The sequence below is a fragment of the Carettochelys insculpta genome, chromosome 12 (genome assembly GCF_033958435.1).
Source record: "Carettochelys insculpta isolate YL-2023 chromosome 12, ASM3395843v1, whole genome shotgun sequence".
In the NCBI taxonomy this organism is placed as follows: Eukaryota; Metazoa; Chordata; order Testudines; family Carettochelyidae; genus Carettochelys; species Carettochelys insculpta.
In genome coordinates, this window is record NC_134148.1 from 17,569,199 (window position 1) to 17,587,780 (window position 18,582).

Below are 18,582 nucleotides of genomic sequence, written 5' to 3' on the forward strand. Positions count from 1 at the left end.
AGTCTATACGGTGCCACAGGATTTCTTGTTGTTTTTGAAGAAACAGACTAACGTGGCTGCCTCTCTGATACTTATCAGCACGGTTGAATGCTGTTGAATGCTTCATTCTCTGAGGGCCTCGTTTTCTTAGATATGTTGTCAATACTAGAGAGCCGTATTGCACCAACATTAGGAAAACTATTTGCATAGAATGATGGAATAATAGAACTGGAAATAACCTGGAGGGGTCATCAAATCCAGTCACCCTGCACCTATGACAAGACCAAGCACATTCCCTCAGAGGAGTTTGGGTAAATTCAGTTATTAGGTATTTTACAAGCAGATTCCTCAGCCTCCCTGCTCGATATATGCCAGTCCTTAACCACTCTGATAAGTTGGACATTAGGAAAAATGTCAGTGAAATTCAAGCATATTGCTGCATATTATATTATCAGGAGTTCAGGAGAATAATTTTTTTCTCCCTTGTAACAACCTGTTAGGTACATTGAAGCCTGAGAAGAAACATAACGGATTTCCTTTAGAGACTAAACAAAAAAAATTTTTTTATTCTTTCCCCATAGGCCATGTTTTCTAGACCTTTAATTACTTTCATTGGTCTTCTCTGGACCTTCTCCAATTTTTTCATGTCTGAAATGTGGCACCCAGAACTGGACACAATACCTCAGTTGGGGCCTGAGCGGTTCAGAGTAGAGCCTTGTGTCTTGCTTACAGTGCTCCTTTTAATACGCCCTCAGAGTGTTTGCTTTTTTACCACCGTTTCACAATAAATCATTTAGCTTATGAGCCATTCAGGGCAGCCACATGAAAGGGAAAAAGGGTACAATTTACTGGAGCCAAGAGGCCCTGTTGAGGGGCAGGGGTGTAAAATGAAACTAAATTGTAGGTCATATCTGAGCATATAGATAGAAACTTAGTTCCTTATGTCAATATATTGCACAGATCTTCTGAGATTTGCTGGTGCTAATTAGGAGCAGTGTTAGAGCAGTTTTGAGCAACATTCTGAACAATGAGTTGCTGGGCCCACTGGCATAGCCCAGGCCCTTCTGTACAATAGAGGTGGTATATTTGTACAGTTAAACTAGGACTTGCAGTTTGAGACAGATTTGTGCTCCTCTGTCTCTCAATTAGATCAAGAACTACTAGCCCAGATTTCCTTGTGCATAGGCAGGAAGAGGGACAGCTAGTGGCAGGGGCCAAGTAAAGCACCATAAGACAGTGGGAGCCAGCGCTGCTGCTGCTTCTGGCAGGGTTTGCTGTACCAAAATGCGTGACTAATTCACTCAGACTGAGAGGGAATTAAACAAAAGTAGCAAAGTATCTTCATGTTAGGTGTTTGTGCTGGATCTGAAAAAATTATGCTTGGTCCCTGGGTCTGTTGTGACCCTTAGATCCCATTCCATGGTACTCCTCCTTAAATCAGTGGTCCCCAACCTTTTAGGCATCATGCTCCCTTTTTGATTTTTGAGAAATCCTCAGGAACGCCCCCCCCCCACCTGTTCTTTACCATCATCCAGACCCCCTTTTAACAAAAAATTCAGTTCATAATTTAAAAGAAACACAATCTTGATTTAAAAATTTTATTTAAAATTAAAAATAAGCATGGATATGGATAGATTTTCTTGGCCCCTTGTGGGTGTCTGGTGCAGCCCCAGCTGGCCACCTGCCCAAGCCCTGTGCCAGCTGCCCACCTGCCTGAGCTGCCAGAGCAGCCATCGAAGCCAACCAAGCCCCATGCCACTGGGGCCAGCCACCCACCAGCCGATGGGGCCCAATGCTGCTAGGGCCAGCCGCCTGTCTGAGCTCCACATTGCCAGGGTGAGCTGCCCACTCACCAGCTTGAGACACCTGAGCCCCGGGCTGCCAGGGCCAGCCACTTGCCCGCCAACCCGAGCTGCCCAAGTGACCCACAAGCCAGCTGCCCAAGCCCCCCGAGCCCTTCCCCTCCCCCCTAAAGCCAGGCACTCCCAGTCCCCCACTCTCACCTCATCCCCCTCCCCTGAGCCAGGCACCCCCAGCCCTCTGTCTAACCCTATTCTCCTCCTCCCTCACCAACCCACACTTACCTTTGCAGGTGGAAGCTAGCTCCACGTGGGTCTTTGCTGGCTGCCTGCTTTTTATATCAGCTAAACGGGGTTGCCCACGTAAAATGGCAGGGGCTGAGAACCGGAAGCAAAGGCCAGCTTTTTCTTTGGGTGGGGGGGTTGGTGGGGGGGGCTGGATTGCCTCACGCCCACCTGAATTTCTTCACACACACCCCCCAGTTTGGGAAGCCATGTGCTTAAATAGTCCCTTCACCTCTTGTATGTGTGTAACTCATTGGTTTCTTCCCAAGTGGAGTACTTTGCATTTGTTCTGACTGTGTTTCATCCTGTTTACCCCAGACCATTTCTCCAGTTTGTCCAGATTATTTTGATTTACAGTTGTATCCTACAAAGCATTTGCAACTCCTCCCAGCTTGGTATCTCCAGACTTCATAGGTATAGTGTTAATGCCTCTATCTAAATAATGGATGAAAATATTATGTTGAATGGAACCTGCCACAGAACTGAGCCCTGTGGAACCCCACTGGTTATGTCCTTCCAGTATGACTATAAACCATTGATAACTCCCTCCTATCGTTAATTAGAATGATGAGCTCTATATTTCATGATCACTTTCATCCAAGCTGCCTTCCACTTTCAAATTCTCAGTTAGTTCCTTCCTATTTGTCAAAATCAAATCTAAAACAGCCTCCTCCCTCGTAGCATTGTCCACTTTCTGAAACAAAACTTGTCTCCAGCACATTCCAAAAACTTGTTGGATAATCTGTCCCTTACTGTGTGGTTTCCCAACAATTGTTTGGATAGTTGAAGTCCCCTATCACCACCAGATCTGTGATGTGGATGTGTTTCTCTCCTCCTCCTCTCCCTCCCCCCACCCCCATACATCTAGCTTGTACTACCGTGACATCACCCCCCGCTTTTTAAAAAAAAAAAAAAATCCTTAGATTCTCAACAAGTCTATGTCCTATTTCCATTTCAACTTCTGTTCACGTGTATGCCTTTTTAATATATAACATATCATCTCCCTTTTTTTCCTCTTTTCTAAGCATCGGTGGTTTCTACCTGGCAAAGCAGCTGGACAGTCAAGCAGGCAGGGTTCCTGCACACTATGGGGGCCCAGTGCCTCTCAGTTTCCAGTTGTTGTTATCAAGCATGTCTGTGCATGCCCCTTGGGTGAAGGGAGGCAGCATGGCCCTACACACTGCCTGTGGGCATTACGTGCGGCCCCCCAATTCTCATTGGCCAGTTTATGTTGGCGACATTCACCTCTGTCTATACTTGGTGAAAGAAAACAGTCATTCTATGCCATGTTTGGTGAGAGAACTTTCAAATTATAAAGTATTATTTAGAACTTGACTCTGGAAGACTTGAAATTTGATTTTTTTTTTAAAAAATGATGTCTTCAAGAGACAAGCATGTGTTTGCTCCATCAGAGAGAGGTTTTGACCTGTTTGTGCTAAGGAGTGGTGAAGTTGAATTATCTAGATAAGCAGCCCATTTGTTAGAAGTGGAGAAGGATAAAAAGTTGAAGGGGCAGATAATTAATTTGTTCCTGCTGTCATATACACTTAAGTAGCAAAAAGCCTTCACTGGAAAAGTTCAGTTATCATAAAATGCCTGTGTCAGCCCAGCTAATGATTATTGGAGATGAAGTGGTTCAGTATCTCTTTATTCATTCAGTTATTTGGAATTATTTGAAGTGAACAGCATCTGGGTTACTCCTCTGGAAAGGAGAATTGATGGGCTCCATTAGAGTTCTGTCAGTCAGCTGTATCCGCTTCCTAACAAAATGGATCTGCACAATGCTAAATGTGTGAAACTTTTTTCTCTGGGAGGGAGATTTTCAGCTTCATAGACAATATTGGCAATTATTCATTGCCAGGTCCTAATTCTAAGTTTAGCATGTAGAATTGGCTGCTAACACTCTAGTCTGTCACCCTCTGCACCTGATCAGTGCTGAACCAGAGAATTTGCTGAACCATGGGAGATCAGTATTGTCCAGCAGTATTAGCAACATTTCCACTGCTTACTGTGCTGTTAGAAGACACTTAGTTTTTTTAAAAAATAAAAATAAAAACAGCACAGAACAGAGGGAGCCAGGACTGGTGGCTGTTCTTTACTTTATGGGACGTGGGAAACTGGGCCATAACCATGCTAAATGGACATCCAGCTAACTAAAATCATGCCGAACCACGGATGTTGCCAGACCAGAGAGTGCCAGGTGAGAGGTTCAGCCTGTAGTAGGCATCCTTCAGTCTGCACAGACTGGATCGCGCCCTTTATAGTTTCAATTGAGGACTTCATTTACAGCGTCTACTATGACTATGAAGACCCACACGAGAATGACAGTCCTTGCTGCATCTCTTGCAGATGTGGTGGGTGTCTGTCAAGTCCTTAGTGTGCTTTCTGTGCACTCGCTTCTCTGCTAGCTGTCTGATGCTCATCTCGCCCTTCTGAAGTCCCTTGTGTAACCCCTGCCTCCATCTGCTGCGGTCGTCTGCTAGTTCTTCCCAGTTGTCCAGCTCGATGTCTACCTCTCTGAGGTCTCTCTTGCAGACATCTTCGTAGCGCAACTGCGGGCGTCCGGGAGGTCTTTTGCCAGAGGCTAGCTCACCATACAGGATGTCTTTTGGAATCCTTCCATCCTTCATCCTGTGGACATGGTCAAGCCAGCGGAGCCGAGGCTGCCTGAGGAGGGTGTGCGTGGTTGGGATTCCAGCTTGCTCGAGGGCAGCGGTGTTGGTCACTCTGTCCTTCCATGATATTCCAAGCATGCGCCTGAGGCAGCTCAAGTGGAAGACGTTTAGCCTCTTTTCCTGGCGGGCATACAGGGTCCAAGTCTCGCTGCCATAAAGGAGCGTGCTGAGGACGCAGGCTCTGTAGACTTGCATTTTGGTGTGAGTGTACAGCTTGTTATTCCACACTCTCTTGCTGAGTCTGGACAGAGTTGTGGCCACTTTTCCGATCCTCCTATTTAGCTCAGTGTCCAACGACAGGGTGTCAGTGATGGTGGACCCGAGGTAAATGAACTCGTGGACGACCTCTAACGTATAGTTGTCAATGCTGATTGATGGGAATTCAGCAACATCCTGACCGAGTACGTTTGTCTTCTTTAGGCTGATGCTAAGCCCAAAGTCCTTGCACGCTTTGGAGAACTGATCCAGCAGTTTTTGAAGCTGATCTTCTGTGTGAGACACTACAGCAGCATCGTCTGCAAACAGCATGTCTCTGATGAGGACTTCCCGCACCTTAGACTTAGCTTTCAGCCTTTCAAGATGAAACAGTTTCCCAGCCTGTACTAGCATTAATTTCAGTTATCAGAATTACTACGTAACTTTTTTTTAATTTTAATAATGGTCTGAATAGCCATGAGTAGAGTCTTAATGGGAGGGTCAGAAGAAGCAACGTCTTGTGAGATGCGCCTTGTTGACTATGTACTGTCAAAGCATTCCATACCAACTGAACTCAACAGTCCTTGAGTTTCAGCTTTAAATATAATGTTCTTTGGGTACAACATGATGTTGAGTGATTGAGTTGAGCTGTAGTATTATAGAGAACAGCTAATTGAACCCACCTTCTCTGGCACTATAGCACATATGAAATCAATAAAACTAAGGTTTGCTTTTAACTGTAGTCATTAGTCTGTCCTGTCCTTTTTTAGGTAAAAAACAGGAAATGGATGAACTAAGTGGTGATGCTTCAGTGGAAGATGGTTCCTTTGTCAAGGTAATAACTAAATTTCGTTGAAAAATTGTATACTGAACTGTTCTAGTCAAGTAAATAAAGCAAAGTTTTGGCTGGAAAGTGCAACTATTTGATGTCCTTTTGAAGAAACGATGACTGTATTTCACTGGCAGCAAACTCAAAACTCATGCCCTAGTTATAGCATATGTTCTTCTGATTGAAAGGAAAGTGAGTTAGAAGTGCAAGACACAAGCGATCAAGATGAAAATGATGAACTGAAGGACTTTGAAGAATCTGGTGAAAATGAAGATGAGAACTCGCATTCTAAAGAACTGCATTCTTCAGAAAAGAAGAGAGATTCTGATTCAAAACAGCCAACAGAAGATGCAGAGAAGGATTTTGAAAGCCAGGTACCTTGCCACACATACTAAAATCTATATGAAGTTTTGCTGGAAAACGCATCTTTGTTTAGTCTGTCTAAAATTCTGAGAAGCTGAAGTTTGTCTCCTTCAGTTTGTATTGACTCTCAGCTGTCACTAAAAGTAGTAGTACTTCAAACTCCGCTGTTCCTTGTAGCTTATGTAAGTAGTGCAGAACTGAATCTCTTGACTTTTGAGATTGATTTTGTAAGTGTCGTCATTACTAGCTTGTTCACAAGTCTACTATTTGTGTTTTCAACTTAGGAAAATGATCTTCAGGATACAGAAGATGATACTTTTCCAACTGTCCATGTAAGTTCCAAACAGTCTTGTGATTAGGAAACTGAAGCAAAGCCTGACATAATGTGACCCTTTTTTCTCAATTAAGTTAGTGGACTTGTACCTTTTTGAACTTCTAATGGTATAATACAAATATTTGTAAATGACTGCATTATAAGCTTTGCAAATGGATATCCTGGACTGGGAGGTGCCCTCTCCACACGACTATACTTTGTTCCTGTTGGGGAATTCTATGCCTGTTTAGCTAATTGACCTAAAAATACTTTTTGAGTGATACTTGAGAACTATATTCCCCTCTTTCTTTTCAGAACTTCATTTCCAAAGTTAATATTTTAAAAATAATTCTGGAAAGGAAGGTTCAGATACTTTTCTTAAAAAAATAAAGCTCTTCCAGTTCTGAAATTTATGCTTATAAATTCTATAAATTTAGCGTTCCACACGTTTTTGGTGAGGACGTCTAGAATGTGTGAAATACAGATATGGGGGAAGCACTATTTTTTTTGCGAAAAAGATCATCTTTCCCTTTCCAGTCAACCTTGCTAATCACAAAAAAGTAAACCTTTTGTTAAACTGCATGGCTGGGTCTGCACAGCACACCTTTCCTGGCAGATCCATGCTAATGAGCAGCCTTGAAATTGCTAACGGCTGCTCATTAGCATGGTCCTGCAGCTCATTAGCATAGCAGTGCGAGAGCTTGGTCTTGGCAGAAGGGAGTGCCGTCACTAAATAGGCTGTCTGGTTGTGCCCCTGCTGGCAAAAAGCCCCTCAGGCATAAGGGTCTGGCGACAGAGGGGCTTTGTGCTTGCAGGGGCATGTCCACATGGTCTCTGCTGTTGGCACCCCCTTCTGCTGAGACCAAGCTCTTCTGTGGATATGCTAATGAGCAGCCTTTGCAGTTTCGAGGCTGCTTATTAGCATGGATCTGCCAGGAAAGCCATGCCGTGTAGACCCAGCCCATATGTAATCTACTTCTGTTGTATAATGTTCAAACCAGGAAATCCCACACTATGAACACGAATGCTGTTTAATTGTGTTCAATTAAACAGTGCTACAGAGTAGAGATCATATTACTTGTTACTCTTGTTTGGAATACCGTAACTTTTGGACACCTTTATCTCAAGTAACATTTTGTTGGCTACAGTAGGAATGGGTAACGTGTTGCCACCAGTTCCAAGTTCCCTTTCATGCTAAAGGGAACTTGTATTGAAAAAGAACTGTTCTTTATATAAAACTAAAGATGTTATTGAATGCTGTCATATGAATTTTCATTATTTGTAGCCAATGCGTACGATCACTTCTAATCAGTTTTTGGAAACAGTTCTTTAATTCATAAATTTGGATTATTGTGGACTTGAAATTCATAAATATTGTGCTTAAACTCTCATATCAAACAGATGTTTAATTTGACTTACCCCCTGTCTTGCAGAATGGTGAAGAGGAAGAAAATGAGAAAGGTATGTTTTCAAGTTTAGTAGAGTTGAGAGGTTATAAAAATACCGTAAACTGGTAGTTTTAAAATGAAACTTGGTTAATTTTTAGTCTGCTAACATTAGGTTTGCCTCTGGCATTGTATGACAACTCTCCCTGTATTAAACTCACTAAGATCCATACATTCAGTGGGTTTATTTTTCTCTGAAGAGTTGATGACAGTACATATCAGGTACTGTGGTGGATGTATGCTTATTGTTAATTAAGCAAAACCAAACCAAATATGCAAGGGCTTCTGTTTCTATGGTGAGGTAAATCTTGATGCACAAATTTAAAACTTGCACTGCAGTATCTGGTAGGTGCTTAATAGAATGAAACAGTACGTTGCTATACTTAACTCTGAAAATGCTACCAATTATGGACCATCATCTGCTTGACTTTTCATGCACTGTCATCCACATGCTTCCAGGTTGTGCTTAGGATGGTAAAGGAAGTTCTCAGAAACAAGTGGAGGAGTCTAAACAGTGGCTTTTTTTTAAAGCCATCCTGTTTATTAACACTACAGAAGCAATGTGACATATCTGACCAACTGGAGGCTTTCTGGAGAGAAGTCAAAGGATTCTGCATATTGTGGACTAGAAAAGACAAGGAGCGCTTTCATTTTACACAAGATGGACAGTATTGAAGTTAAAGAATAAAACTACAGACTCAGTTTACGAGGGACCCTGTGGCTGAAGTGTCTGTTTTGTGCGAATGCAAGAATATTGTTGGAGATACTACTTATGGGACTGAGAATGAACACTGAAAATCTGCAAAGTGGGTGAAGACTGAAAACTGGTTTGCTACGAACTTTGAAGTTTATGCTTCGGTTTCAGCAGTAGTCTTGTAAAGCTATCTTGACTGCCACGCATCATTCAGAAAGGAGGATCAAGACAGAACCTTGAAACTGTGTTGAAGACTCACCTTAGATACGCCCAACTGTAACTCTGAAGGATTTTGGAAACTTAAGTTGCGCAATGAGGAAGTTTTCAAACATTGGTTATATCAAACTGCAAGCATCTGAAGAAGGCCTTTCCTTATCGGCATATTAACACCTGAAGTGGAAAACGGATACCTACTATGAAGAACTGGTATCTGCAGGATGGAACCATTTTCTGACTCCTACTGTTTGTTGGTGTTTGTCTTTTAGAAAATGTATTTTGCCGTGGCAAATAAGTGATCCTGGGTAAAGGATTTATTTACATGTTAATACACCTTGTTTTTTTTTCCCCCCTAACCTTCCATCAGTGCTAATAACTGGCTTTGTATTTTCTAGGTCCTATTCTAGCTTATGCATATGAAATTGTTTAAACTTCTTGTTTTGCCATATTTATTCCTGTTAAATCCTCTTAGATAAAGCAGGTTCTGGTGATGGTATACAAGAAGTATCTAAACCTCTGCCTTCAGAAGAAAGCCTAGCTGAGGCTGATCATACGACCCATGAAGAGATGGAAGCTAACACATCTGTGAAAGAAGCTGAGGATGATAACATATCGGTTACAATCCAGGCTGAAGATGCTATCACTCTGGATTTTGATGGTGATGACCTCCTAGAAACAGGTAAAAATGTGAAAATTACAGATTCTGAAGCAAGTAAGCCAAAAGATGGGCAGGATATCATTGGACAGAGCCTGGAGAAGGAAAGCAAGGATTATGAGATGACTGAGAACCATAAAGATGGTAAGAAGGAAGACTGCATGAAGGGTGATCCTGTCAAGAAGGAAACCAGAGAAGTTTCGAAGAAAGCAGAATCTGGAGACAAAGAAAAGGATACTTTGAAGAAAGGTCCCTCGTCTACTGGGGCCTCTGGTCAAGCAAAGAGGTTTGTCTTTCTATGTCCGTTCTTTACGATACTGAGTACCAGCATTCAGTAAGATCACTCTACATTAAGGGGGTAGCAGCAAGCATCTTATAATTAATCTTATGCTCCTGCCTATAGATTTTTTTTTTTGACCGCCATAAGTTACTTTTTAAAAATTCAAGATCTTCGTGTAGACACTATGTCCTACTGATTGCATTGTCGAATTATCAGCATTTTATTTTTTATTTTTTTTTTTCAAATTGACAAGTTTAAGTATCCTGGTGGTGATGGTAATGAACAGCTATCATTTCTAAGAACACAAAGTGAAGTCAAGTCCCCGTCCTGAAATCTGGAGAAGATTGTCATATATCCACTGAATAAAGTTGTCAGAAAATCTAGATCTTCAGGCATCTTGGGGAAAATCAGTGCAAGAATACATAAGGGAATCATTTTATTCAAATATAACCCAGTCCACCCCTTTTTGAAATGTTAACTTGCCTGTTAGTGGTAGTGTGAAATGCAGTGTCTAAAACTGTATTTTCAATTTTCTTCTGATAATTTGCTTCTCCAGCTCTGCTAAGGAATCCAAAGAAAGCAAAACAACATCAAAAGAGGATAAAGGTAATTTACACCCACTGTATCATTTAGTTTTGTATTGCTATATCTTGCAATATAAACATAAAGCAAAATAGTGGCTACCCACTTACTATGGATACAATTTTACACTTTATTTGTTACTTGGGAATCAATCCAGTAGGTGACCAAAAGCAAAATTATTGCAGAAGATCTCATAACCTGTTATGTCTTCCTTGCCATGGATTAAAATGGCTTAGAAAATTTGTTCTATTTTTGCCAAAGTCAGTAATGCTAGGAATAGCATAGACCTTTGTTTTCCCTGTGTTTTCTTTTGTTCTCCAAACTCTTACATCAGTCCTAAACAAATACATGAAAACACGTCCACGACTTAAGATCAATCATGAGCAGAAGAGCAGCTCTATTTTGGGTTCTTTTGGCTTGATTTATTTGGCTTTATAAAATACTTAACCTAAAATTAGTCACAGCCCTGTCTCTTGATGTATAATACTCTGACGCTTTCTTCTAAACTTCCAGTACAATAGAATCTCAGTTACAGAAGCCATAGGAATAGAGATTGTTCACACCTAAAATGTTTTGTAATGCTGAACAGAATGTTACAGTTGCTCTTCCAAAAGCTCACAGCTGAACAGTGGCTTAATACAGCTTTGAAACATCTGTGTAGGAAAAAAATGCTGCTTTTCACTATCGTAATCTAAAAGAAACAAGCACTGTGAAATAGTTTTCTTATCTTGTCAAATATTTTAGTTTTCCCTGTATTTTTAGTAGTTTACAATTAACTCAGTACTATAGTGCATTTGCTTTTTAGTTTTGTCTCTACTGCTGCCTGATTCTGAACTTTTAGTTTTAAGTGAGGTGTGTGATTGACCAGTCACTTCGCAACTGAGCTTCTGCTATATGAAGAAATTCTTTGGCATTGCACTGTTACTTTAAAAAACAAAACAAAAAGAAAAGCTGACATCTTAGTAGCAGTAGCAGTACCAGCAGCAATGCCAGTTGCAGGCATTTGTTTAACATATAGTTTAGCTAAGTCATAACTCCTTTTAGATGTTGGGCTGTCAGGGAAATTCCATTTGCTCTTCTTGTATCTGCTGTTGCAAAAATAATTACAGAAGTTGTAACTGGGGAGAATAGTAGGGTAGCTAATTTCCCTGCAAGCATAAAAGGTTAATTTGTTTGTTCTAAACACTGTTATTGCCCCTTCCTGTGAATTTCCTCCAAAGTTCTAAAATTGTCATTCATGGAAATTCTTGTCTCCATCACAAAACTTTTATTTTGAACTAAACGGAATGGTGTTCAGCCAATGGAATTTGTCCTCAGAAAAATGCTAGACTGTGAAATTGTCACACCCCCGCCATAGTATTGTGTTCATTCTCTTCTCTTTGCATGTTTTACTGCAAATAATATCTAATACCTAGGATACAGATAATCAATTTTGTTACAACTGAAGCATAATATATCTCTGAAAACATTTTCTTTATTATTTTAAAACTTGGACGTTTACAGTTGGATGGATTGGCAGGATATTGTAAAAAGAGATCTGAGTATTAGGTGTTCATAAAGAGCCCCATCTAATATCTAATAGTTTAAATAGTGTACATTTAGGGATTAATCAATTACGTAGTTCAGTTTCTTCCTTTCCTTATTTAAGTCAATACAGAATGACATGAAATTACATGAGAAAGGATTAAACCTCTTCCAATAGGAGGGTGACAAATCTTTTTTTAGAATAAAATGTTTGTACGGTTGGAAGTTCTAGTCTTGATACTATTTCATTGCCTGCATGCGGGCTTACAAAACTGTTTCAGTATTTAATGCATTTGAATTAATGAATTGCTCATTTGAACACAGACGACTCCCAGGTCATTCTTCTAGGTATGACCTTCATTCCTTGTTCCTACAGTATCTCAAAAAGCATTGATGCCGAAACAGATTGAGTGATCATGGTGGAAGCCACTACATAACTTGGTAGTGTGATGCTCTGGCAAAAATAGCTAATGTGGTTCCTAGGTGTATAAAGAGTGTTGAGTAAGTAGCTTGCCTCTCACCGTGGCAGTGCTGATTACATACATGACACGAAACTTACAAAAATGCCTTACAATGAAGGACCTTTTTTTTGGAATTATGTGACCACACCTTCATGAAAAGACAGCAGCAGGCAGAGAAGTGCATAACAAGAACCAGTGGCTGGAAATTAAAGCCAGATAAAGTCAAACTGGAAATGAGGCATGCATTTTTGACAGGGTGATTGGCCGTTGGCCCAGACTGTAAGAGAAGTGATGTCTTTTCTGAAGATATGTTTTAGTTCACACAAGTTACTAGGCTAAATACAGGTTGTATGAAATTTTTTGGTATGTATTACATAGGAGGTTAGATTTATATATGAATTAAAAGTAGAATATTGATCGAGATGGTAATGACTGCTGTTGCATGTTTATTTTAACATTAAAGCACATCTCACTAACTTCAGAATTTCTTTGTGAAACATCTTCCAGGAAGTGCAAGCAGTGTTAGTGGTAGCAGTGGAAGTTCAACTAGAAACCTATGGGTTAGTGGACTCTCCTCCAACACAAAAGCGGCTGACTTGAAAAATCTCTTTGGCAAATATGGAAAGGTATTTCTTTGTATTCAGTATTTTGACTGAAAGAACTAAACTGACAGATTCCAATATTTTTAACACAAGTTGATCAGACCAAATATGACCAATGTAAAACCTAAATTATGTAATAGTTAACATCAAGGGCTGCTGTAAAAATGTGTGTCTATGCAGGGGTATTTTGGTAGTGAAGGAAGTGACTTTTGTTGGAGGAGTTTTTGTGAGAACAGGGAAGGTGGTGGTATTGTTACTGTCCACATAGCAATTGACTTCTCATTCTCTCCTTCCAAAATCCTGCAAGGTCCTATCTGTGTCTTAATCTGGAGTGGTCAAATAGAAAGGTTTTGCCTAAAATTACCTCTTGAGATTTGGATTAAAGAGGAACTGGACTGCATAAGTCATCAGACTTTATTGTAGACAACATCTAATTCTTTTAGATCCAAAAGTCTTTTCTCACCGCCCGCCCAGTACTTGGAATGGTGCAGGGATCCCCAACCTATGGGTTGCAGTTAGATTTGTTAAGGGTCACCAGCATCTGGGAGCTCCATGTGGCTGTTGAAGCCACTTGAAGCTTCTTAACGCCACCACATCTAGCAGCTATCTCTTATCAATAGAGAAGCAGTTATGCATTAGAAAGACAGCTTCTCCACCTTTTGATATTCCTAGCCATCCCAGGTAGGCTACTTAATAGACCCTCTTGCAGTAAGTAATTTTTGCCCCACCTCCACCCTTTGCCCACCTTCTGTTCTATGTAACTGATTTGTCAGTTTTCATTTTTTTTTTATTTGTATGTCCCACAGTCTGCGTGTGACTCGCCCAGCCCCTGAGTGTGAGTCTTTCCAGTCTCTCCTCCCCTCTGCCAGCCTCTGAGTGTGGGGTTTAAGCGGGGACGGGTGGTGGTTTGGGGATGAGTCTTTCCCCAACCAGAACTCAGACCAGCTATAATAATAAAATAATTTCAATAAACGTAGTGTTAATTTATTTTTCCCTTTTTCTATGATATAGCTACTATGAATATATAAACATGGGGGGGCACAATTTTATATTCTTTCCTAGGGCATAAAATTAGCTAGTTATGACACTGATCTCCTTTCACTCCCCTGCCGCCTTATTTTTTTTAAATAATTGCCTTAGGTCATGAAGTCTTCCTGAATTGCCAAAATGGGTTCCCATCTGGAGAAGGTTGGGAACCTCTGGAATAATGTAAAAGACAGAGGTCTTTCTATTTTCCTGAATGGCTTATTTATCTGTTTAAACTTTGTTTGTAATTGTCTTTTTAATGTATAAATGGAGAAGCCTCTCAAATTAAAATCATCTGTGCAACCTTTTGCACCTTTAAAATAACAACTTAATGTGAATATATATAACTGTTGGGTATAGTTGCTATCCTAAGTGTATGTTTTTGGAATGAGGAGAGCTGCAGGATTTGTGACAGTGGTCTAGGTATTTGCTGTTAGTTTGACCTAGCTTTCCATTTTTGTAACAAAACTGGTGTAAATCTAAAAAACTGTTTACAAAGGTTTGTTTCCTAGGCATGGTATGTAGACTTAACACCAGGACTTGTAGGTTCTGCTGCCATGCTGTGTGTCATAGAATTTAAACCTTCATTTAAATATTTGTGGTCTTATTGTTGCATCTGTTTAATCCTCAAACTCTTTACAGTGCCTTCCTCACAAAACAAGTTCAGGAGCACACAGTGCATCTCGATGGGTTATTAGAATCAGAAGCCTGTGTATATAAGAACACTATTTCACTCCTGGCTATTCTAACAAATACCTAACTGATGTGTGTATCTCACAATCCTGAATTGCTTCTCATGCCACCTCAGATGTTGACATCCCTAACTAATGATGCAATTCAAGTACAGGTTGAACCTCTCTTGTCTGGCACCCTTGGGACCTGACCAGTACTGAACAAGCGAATTTGCCAGATGGGAGGTCAATATTTTCTAGCACATTACCAAGACTTCCACTGGTTACTGGGCTCTTAGAAGACATTCATGGGTAAATTACAGCTAAGGAGCAGCACAGAACACTGAGAACCAGGATTGGTGGCCATGAACAAACTTTATGGGAAGTCGGGGAAACTTGGCCGCACCTATGTTAAGTGATCTGGCGAACTAAAATGATGCCAGATTACAGAGTTTGCCAGAAGAGAGAGCATTGCAGATTAGATAGGTTCAACCTGTAATGAAACATTGAGTTCTGTCCTTTCTCTTCTCCTACATTGACGAATTAAATAAAGAAATAAATCTCTGGCCTTTTAAAAACTGAATTTCAGATTAGGGTAAACAAAAGCATGCCAAAGGGGGCTACTTGACTGCATGTTTCACCTTCCATTTATTGAAGCTGCTATACAAATTCCAGTCTGCCCCAGTGTCGCAGAATCTAGAAATGATGCCCCCAGCATTACGTACTTTGAATAGCAAGTTGGACCCAATGGTGCGGAGGGATGGCTGGCAGGGGGATGAAACTTGCTCAGTGCTTTCCTCTCAGTAAAAAGCACCCTGGTGTACACAACTGAAATCTACTTGACAATCTGGTATGGTTTCTCAAGATGTTCCCTCCTCCATGCATACACGTGGAGGGGATTGCTACATGGAAGTTTGTGCGCCAGAGTAAAAGTTTCTTATTTTTCTGTCCAGCACACTTAAACAGTGCGGTAACGTTTCAACAAAATGTTACTTTAGTGAATAAGGACTAAATTCTTGTATTTCATATACACTGAGGCTTTTTAAACTTGTGGCAGATCTACTTTTGAGCAACACGCAACTTGGCGTGACGAATTTGAGAATTGGGGTAGCAGTTAAAACTTCTGAAAATGTTACCCTCAGTGAGAATTTTTCATAAGAATAGAGATTATCTTCTCCTATCTATCAGTTGCATGAAAAATGTTAAGCTTTATTATTCAGATTTAATATTGAGTTTTATTTCAGGTCCTCAGTGCAAAAGTGGTCACAAATGCACGAAGCCCTGGAGCAAAGTGTTATGGCATTGTAACCATGTCTTCCAGTACAGAGGTGGCTAGATGTATTGCACATCTCCATCGCACAGAGCTGCACGGACAACAAATTTCTGTTGAGAAAGTAAGTTTAATGCATACTCCTTTATATAAGGATTATTTGTATATGGGACTACGTTATTTTAAAATTACTTTCCTTTTAAAAAAAAAAAATAGGTAAAAGGTGATCCTTCCAAAAAAGAAATGAAGAAAGAGAGTGATGAGAAATCTGGCTCTGGTAGAAACATGGGGGATAAGAAGACTGCCTCAATGGATAAAACTAGCAAGTAAGAGCTTGTTTTGCATCTTTGGGTTTGATGGACTGTCCAAATAAAATTGTGTGCCTAAATTATATAATCAAATCTTTGTCTCTGTCCCTTTTAATAAGAACTCAGTCAGCCAAAAAAGAAGAAAAGAAGTCTGACAAATCTGAGAAAAAAGAAAGCAAAGAAGCCAAGAAAACTGAAGGTAAAGATGAGAAGAATGATAATGGATCAAGTGGCCCTAATCAAGAATCCACTAAAAAAACTGAAGAAAAGAAACGAATAAGTATGCACTATAGCTTTTTTTCTATTGCCCATTTTATCTTTTCATTTGCTTTTACAGCAGCAGATACCTCGAATGCCACTGTATATAAATCTTTTCTTAAAACCTCCAATAATAGGTTTGGCATCACCAAGTTAAAAACTCATTTCAGTGCTGTCATACAAACAACTAGATTTTTATAGTACTGCTTATCGCTCAGACATGTACTGATGTACCAGATGTCATATATAGAGTCATCTCAATTTTTGAGATTCCTATGTTGCACTTCAGGAAATAAACTTTCCCAGTGCAGGCAGTTGTACATTTTAGAATGTGGTTACTTTCATTTGTAACCGTGGTGTTAAAGCAAGACCATTTTTAATTCATACTTGTTTTAAATCTATTTTTCTTAGGTGCAAAAAGTCCAGGTCACATGGTAGTTCTAGATCAAACAAAAGGAGACCAAGGTCACACTAGAACAGTGAGAAGGGGAAGGTTTGATAAAGTAAGTATGTCTCTTTAAATTTGATACACAGTCCTTGTGTCTCCACACTACTTTTTTAATCATCTTTATCTCCAGTGAATAAGCCAGTAACTATCTGCAGATCGTTCTTAGCTTCAGAATGTTATAAGGAATCCACACTGTAGTTCTTGTGGTTGTAATATTGTAAACTAGCAAACCACACAGAAACCTCCCAAGGCCTATGTGACTTGCAATAACTAGAATTTTTCTCTACAGCCTCCATTGTTAAGGAACAAAGAGCGTGTCATTCAAGATAAAATGAAGTTCAGGGAGTACAGAGGTAGAAAGGATATCTTGCCCTTTGAGAAAATGAAGGAACAAAGAATGCGGGAACACATGGTTCGATTGGAACGAATACGTCGAGCAGTTGAGCTTCGAAGGTAGAGATCAAAAATCCTTTTTTCAACTCAGAATACTTTAAGATATAATTGGATAAATACTACTATTAAAAACAATTGACGCATATCAGAAATCCAGATTGATGTAAAACATTAGAAATGAGTGTCCATAGGTAGAAGAACAAGAATGTTGGTTTTTCATAACTGGTCCCATGTAAGAAATAAGACAACCATGTTTTTATTTAAACTGAAGATTTTTATGCCCATTGACTGTAGTCATGTGACAATAACTAATTTAGTAAGTACACCTTAGTGACAATGAAGCACAAGGAATTGGTATTTTTGCTTCCAGTAGATCAAGCTGTGTTAGCTTGAAGTTGTATAGATACTTGGCTTTGTTCTGCTCCCTCTCTATGGGCAAACCTCTGCAAAAAGAGCAGAAACAACTTGTTAACTTGGGCTGGCATTTCAGTGGTAGGGGGTTTTTCGTGTAGGTATGCTGATTTCCCTTCCTTCAGCCTATAGAAGAGAGGATGAAAAAAAGGAGTAGAAACATGATACACTACAGCATGTTGGCCCAGCTACTGTCAGTCATAATTGAGGGAGCAGTAATTCTCTCCCTGATATTAGTTCTTCAGCTCTGCTGGAGCTGTCACAAGTTGTACACAGCAAAGACTAACTCATATCTTCTATACCTTAGCTAGGCTGTCAGCACAGATGACCACCTGAATAAATGGGCTTGTGGCATGCCTTACAGAGCACACAATTGGGCAGTTTGGGGCAAAGGAGGAAGTCAATTCCAGAAAGAAAAAAGAAAGAGGGCCATGACTGCAGCGTGTCTTTTGCAATTTGCACTCCTGCAGACAACTGTGGCAGTACCACACAGGGGAAGGCAGTTTCAAATAAGCAGTGACTATAAGTAGGCACCTACCAAACTCACTGTCCACTTTGAGCAATTTCACCATTGTAGGAATTTAAAAATTGTCAGTTTTATTTCACGTATTTGAACCCAAAATTTCTGTGTTTGTAACCATAAGGATCCTAGCCCAAAAAGGGGTTGGGGGAGGAGAGGGTCTTGCAAGATTAGCTGAGAATGCAGAAGGCAGGATGGCATGGTGCGATATTGCCACCCTTACTTCTGTGCTGCTGCCTGCAGAGCTGGGCCCTTACTCTGAAGCCATCACCCTGTAGGAAGGTGATGTAACCCCCTGCCCCAAAATGTAACAGAAGGAAAGGTGATGTAACAGAAGGAAAGGTGATGTAACCCCCTGCCCCAAAATGGTCAGGATGTAC

General features: G+C 40.3%; 1 protein-coding gene across 2 annotated transcripts in view; it reads left to right on the top strand.

Annotated features, from left to right (window-relative positions):
• Positions 1-18,582, top strand: part of SLTM (SAFB like transcription modulator) — a 35,912-nt gene that overhangs the window by 9,394 nt on the left and 7,936 nt on the right. The window contains exons 3-14 of one of the 2 annotated variants that reach the window (XM_075006740.1): positions 5,704-5,768; positions 5,951-6,136; positions 6,410-6,457; positions 7,872-7,899; positions 9,266-9,734; positions 10,285-10,334; positions 12,803-12,921; positions 15,839-15,988; positions 16,081-16,190; positions 16,292-16,371; positions 16,842-16,933; positions 17,168-17,331. In XM_075006740.1, coding sequence (XP_074862841.1) covers positions 5,704-5,768; positions 5,951-6,136; positions 6,410-6,457; positions 7,872-7,899; positions 9,266-9,734; positions 10,285-10,334; positions 12,803-12,921; positions 15,839-15,988; positions 16,081-16,190; positions 16,292-16,371; positions 16,842-16,933; positions 17,168-17,331 — 1,561 coding nt within the window. Of the gene's footprint in view, positions 1-5,703; positions 5,769-5,950; positions 6,137-6,409; positions 6,458-7,871; positions 7,900-9,265; positions 9,735-10,284; positions 10,335-12,802; positions 12,922-15,838; positions 15,989-16,080; positions 16,191-16,291; positions 16,453-16,841; positions 16,934-17,167; positions 17,332-18,582 lie in introns of both variants that reach the window. The other variant, XM_075006739.1, reaches the window with a different exon arrangement.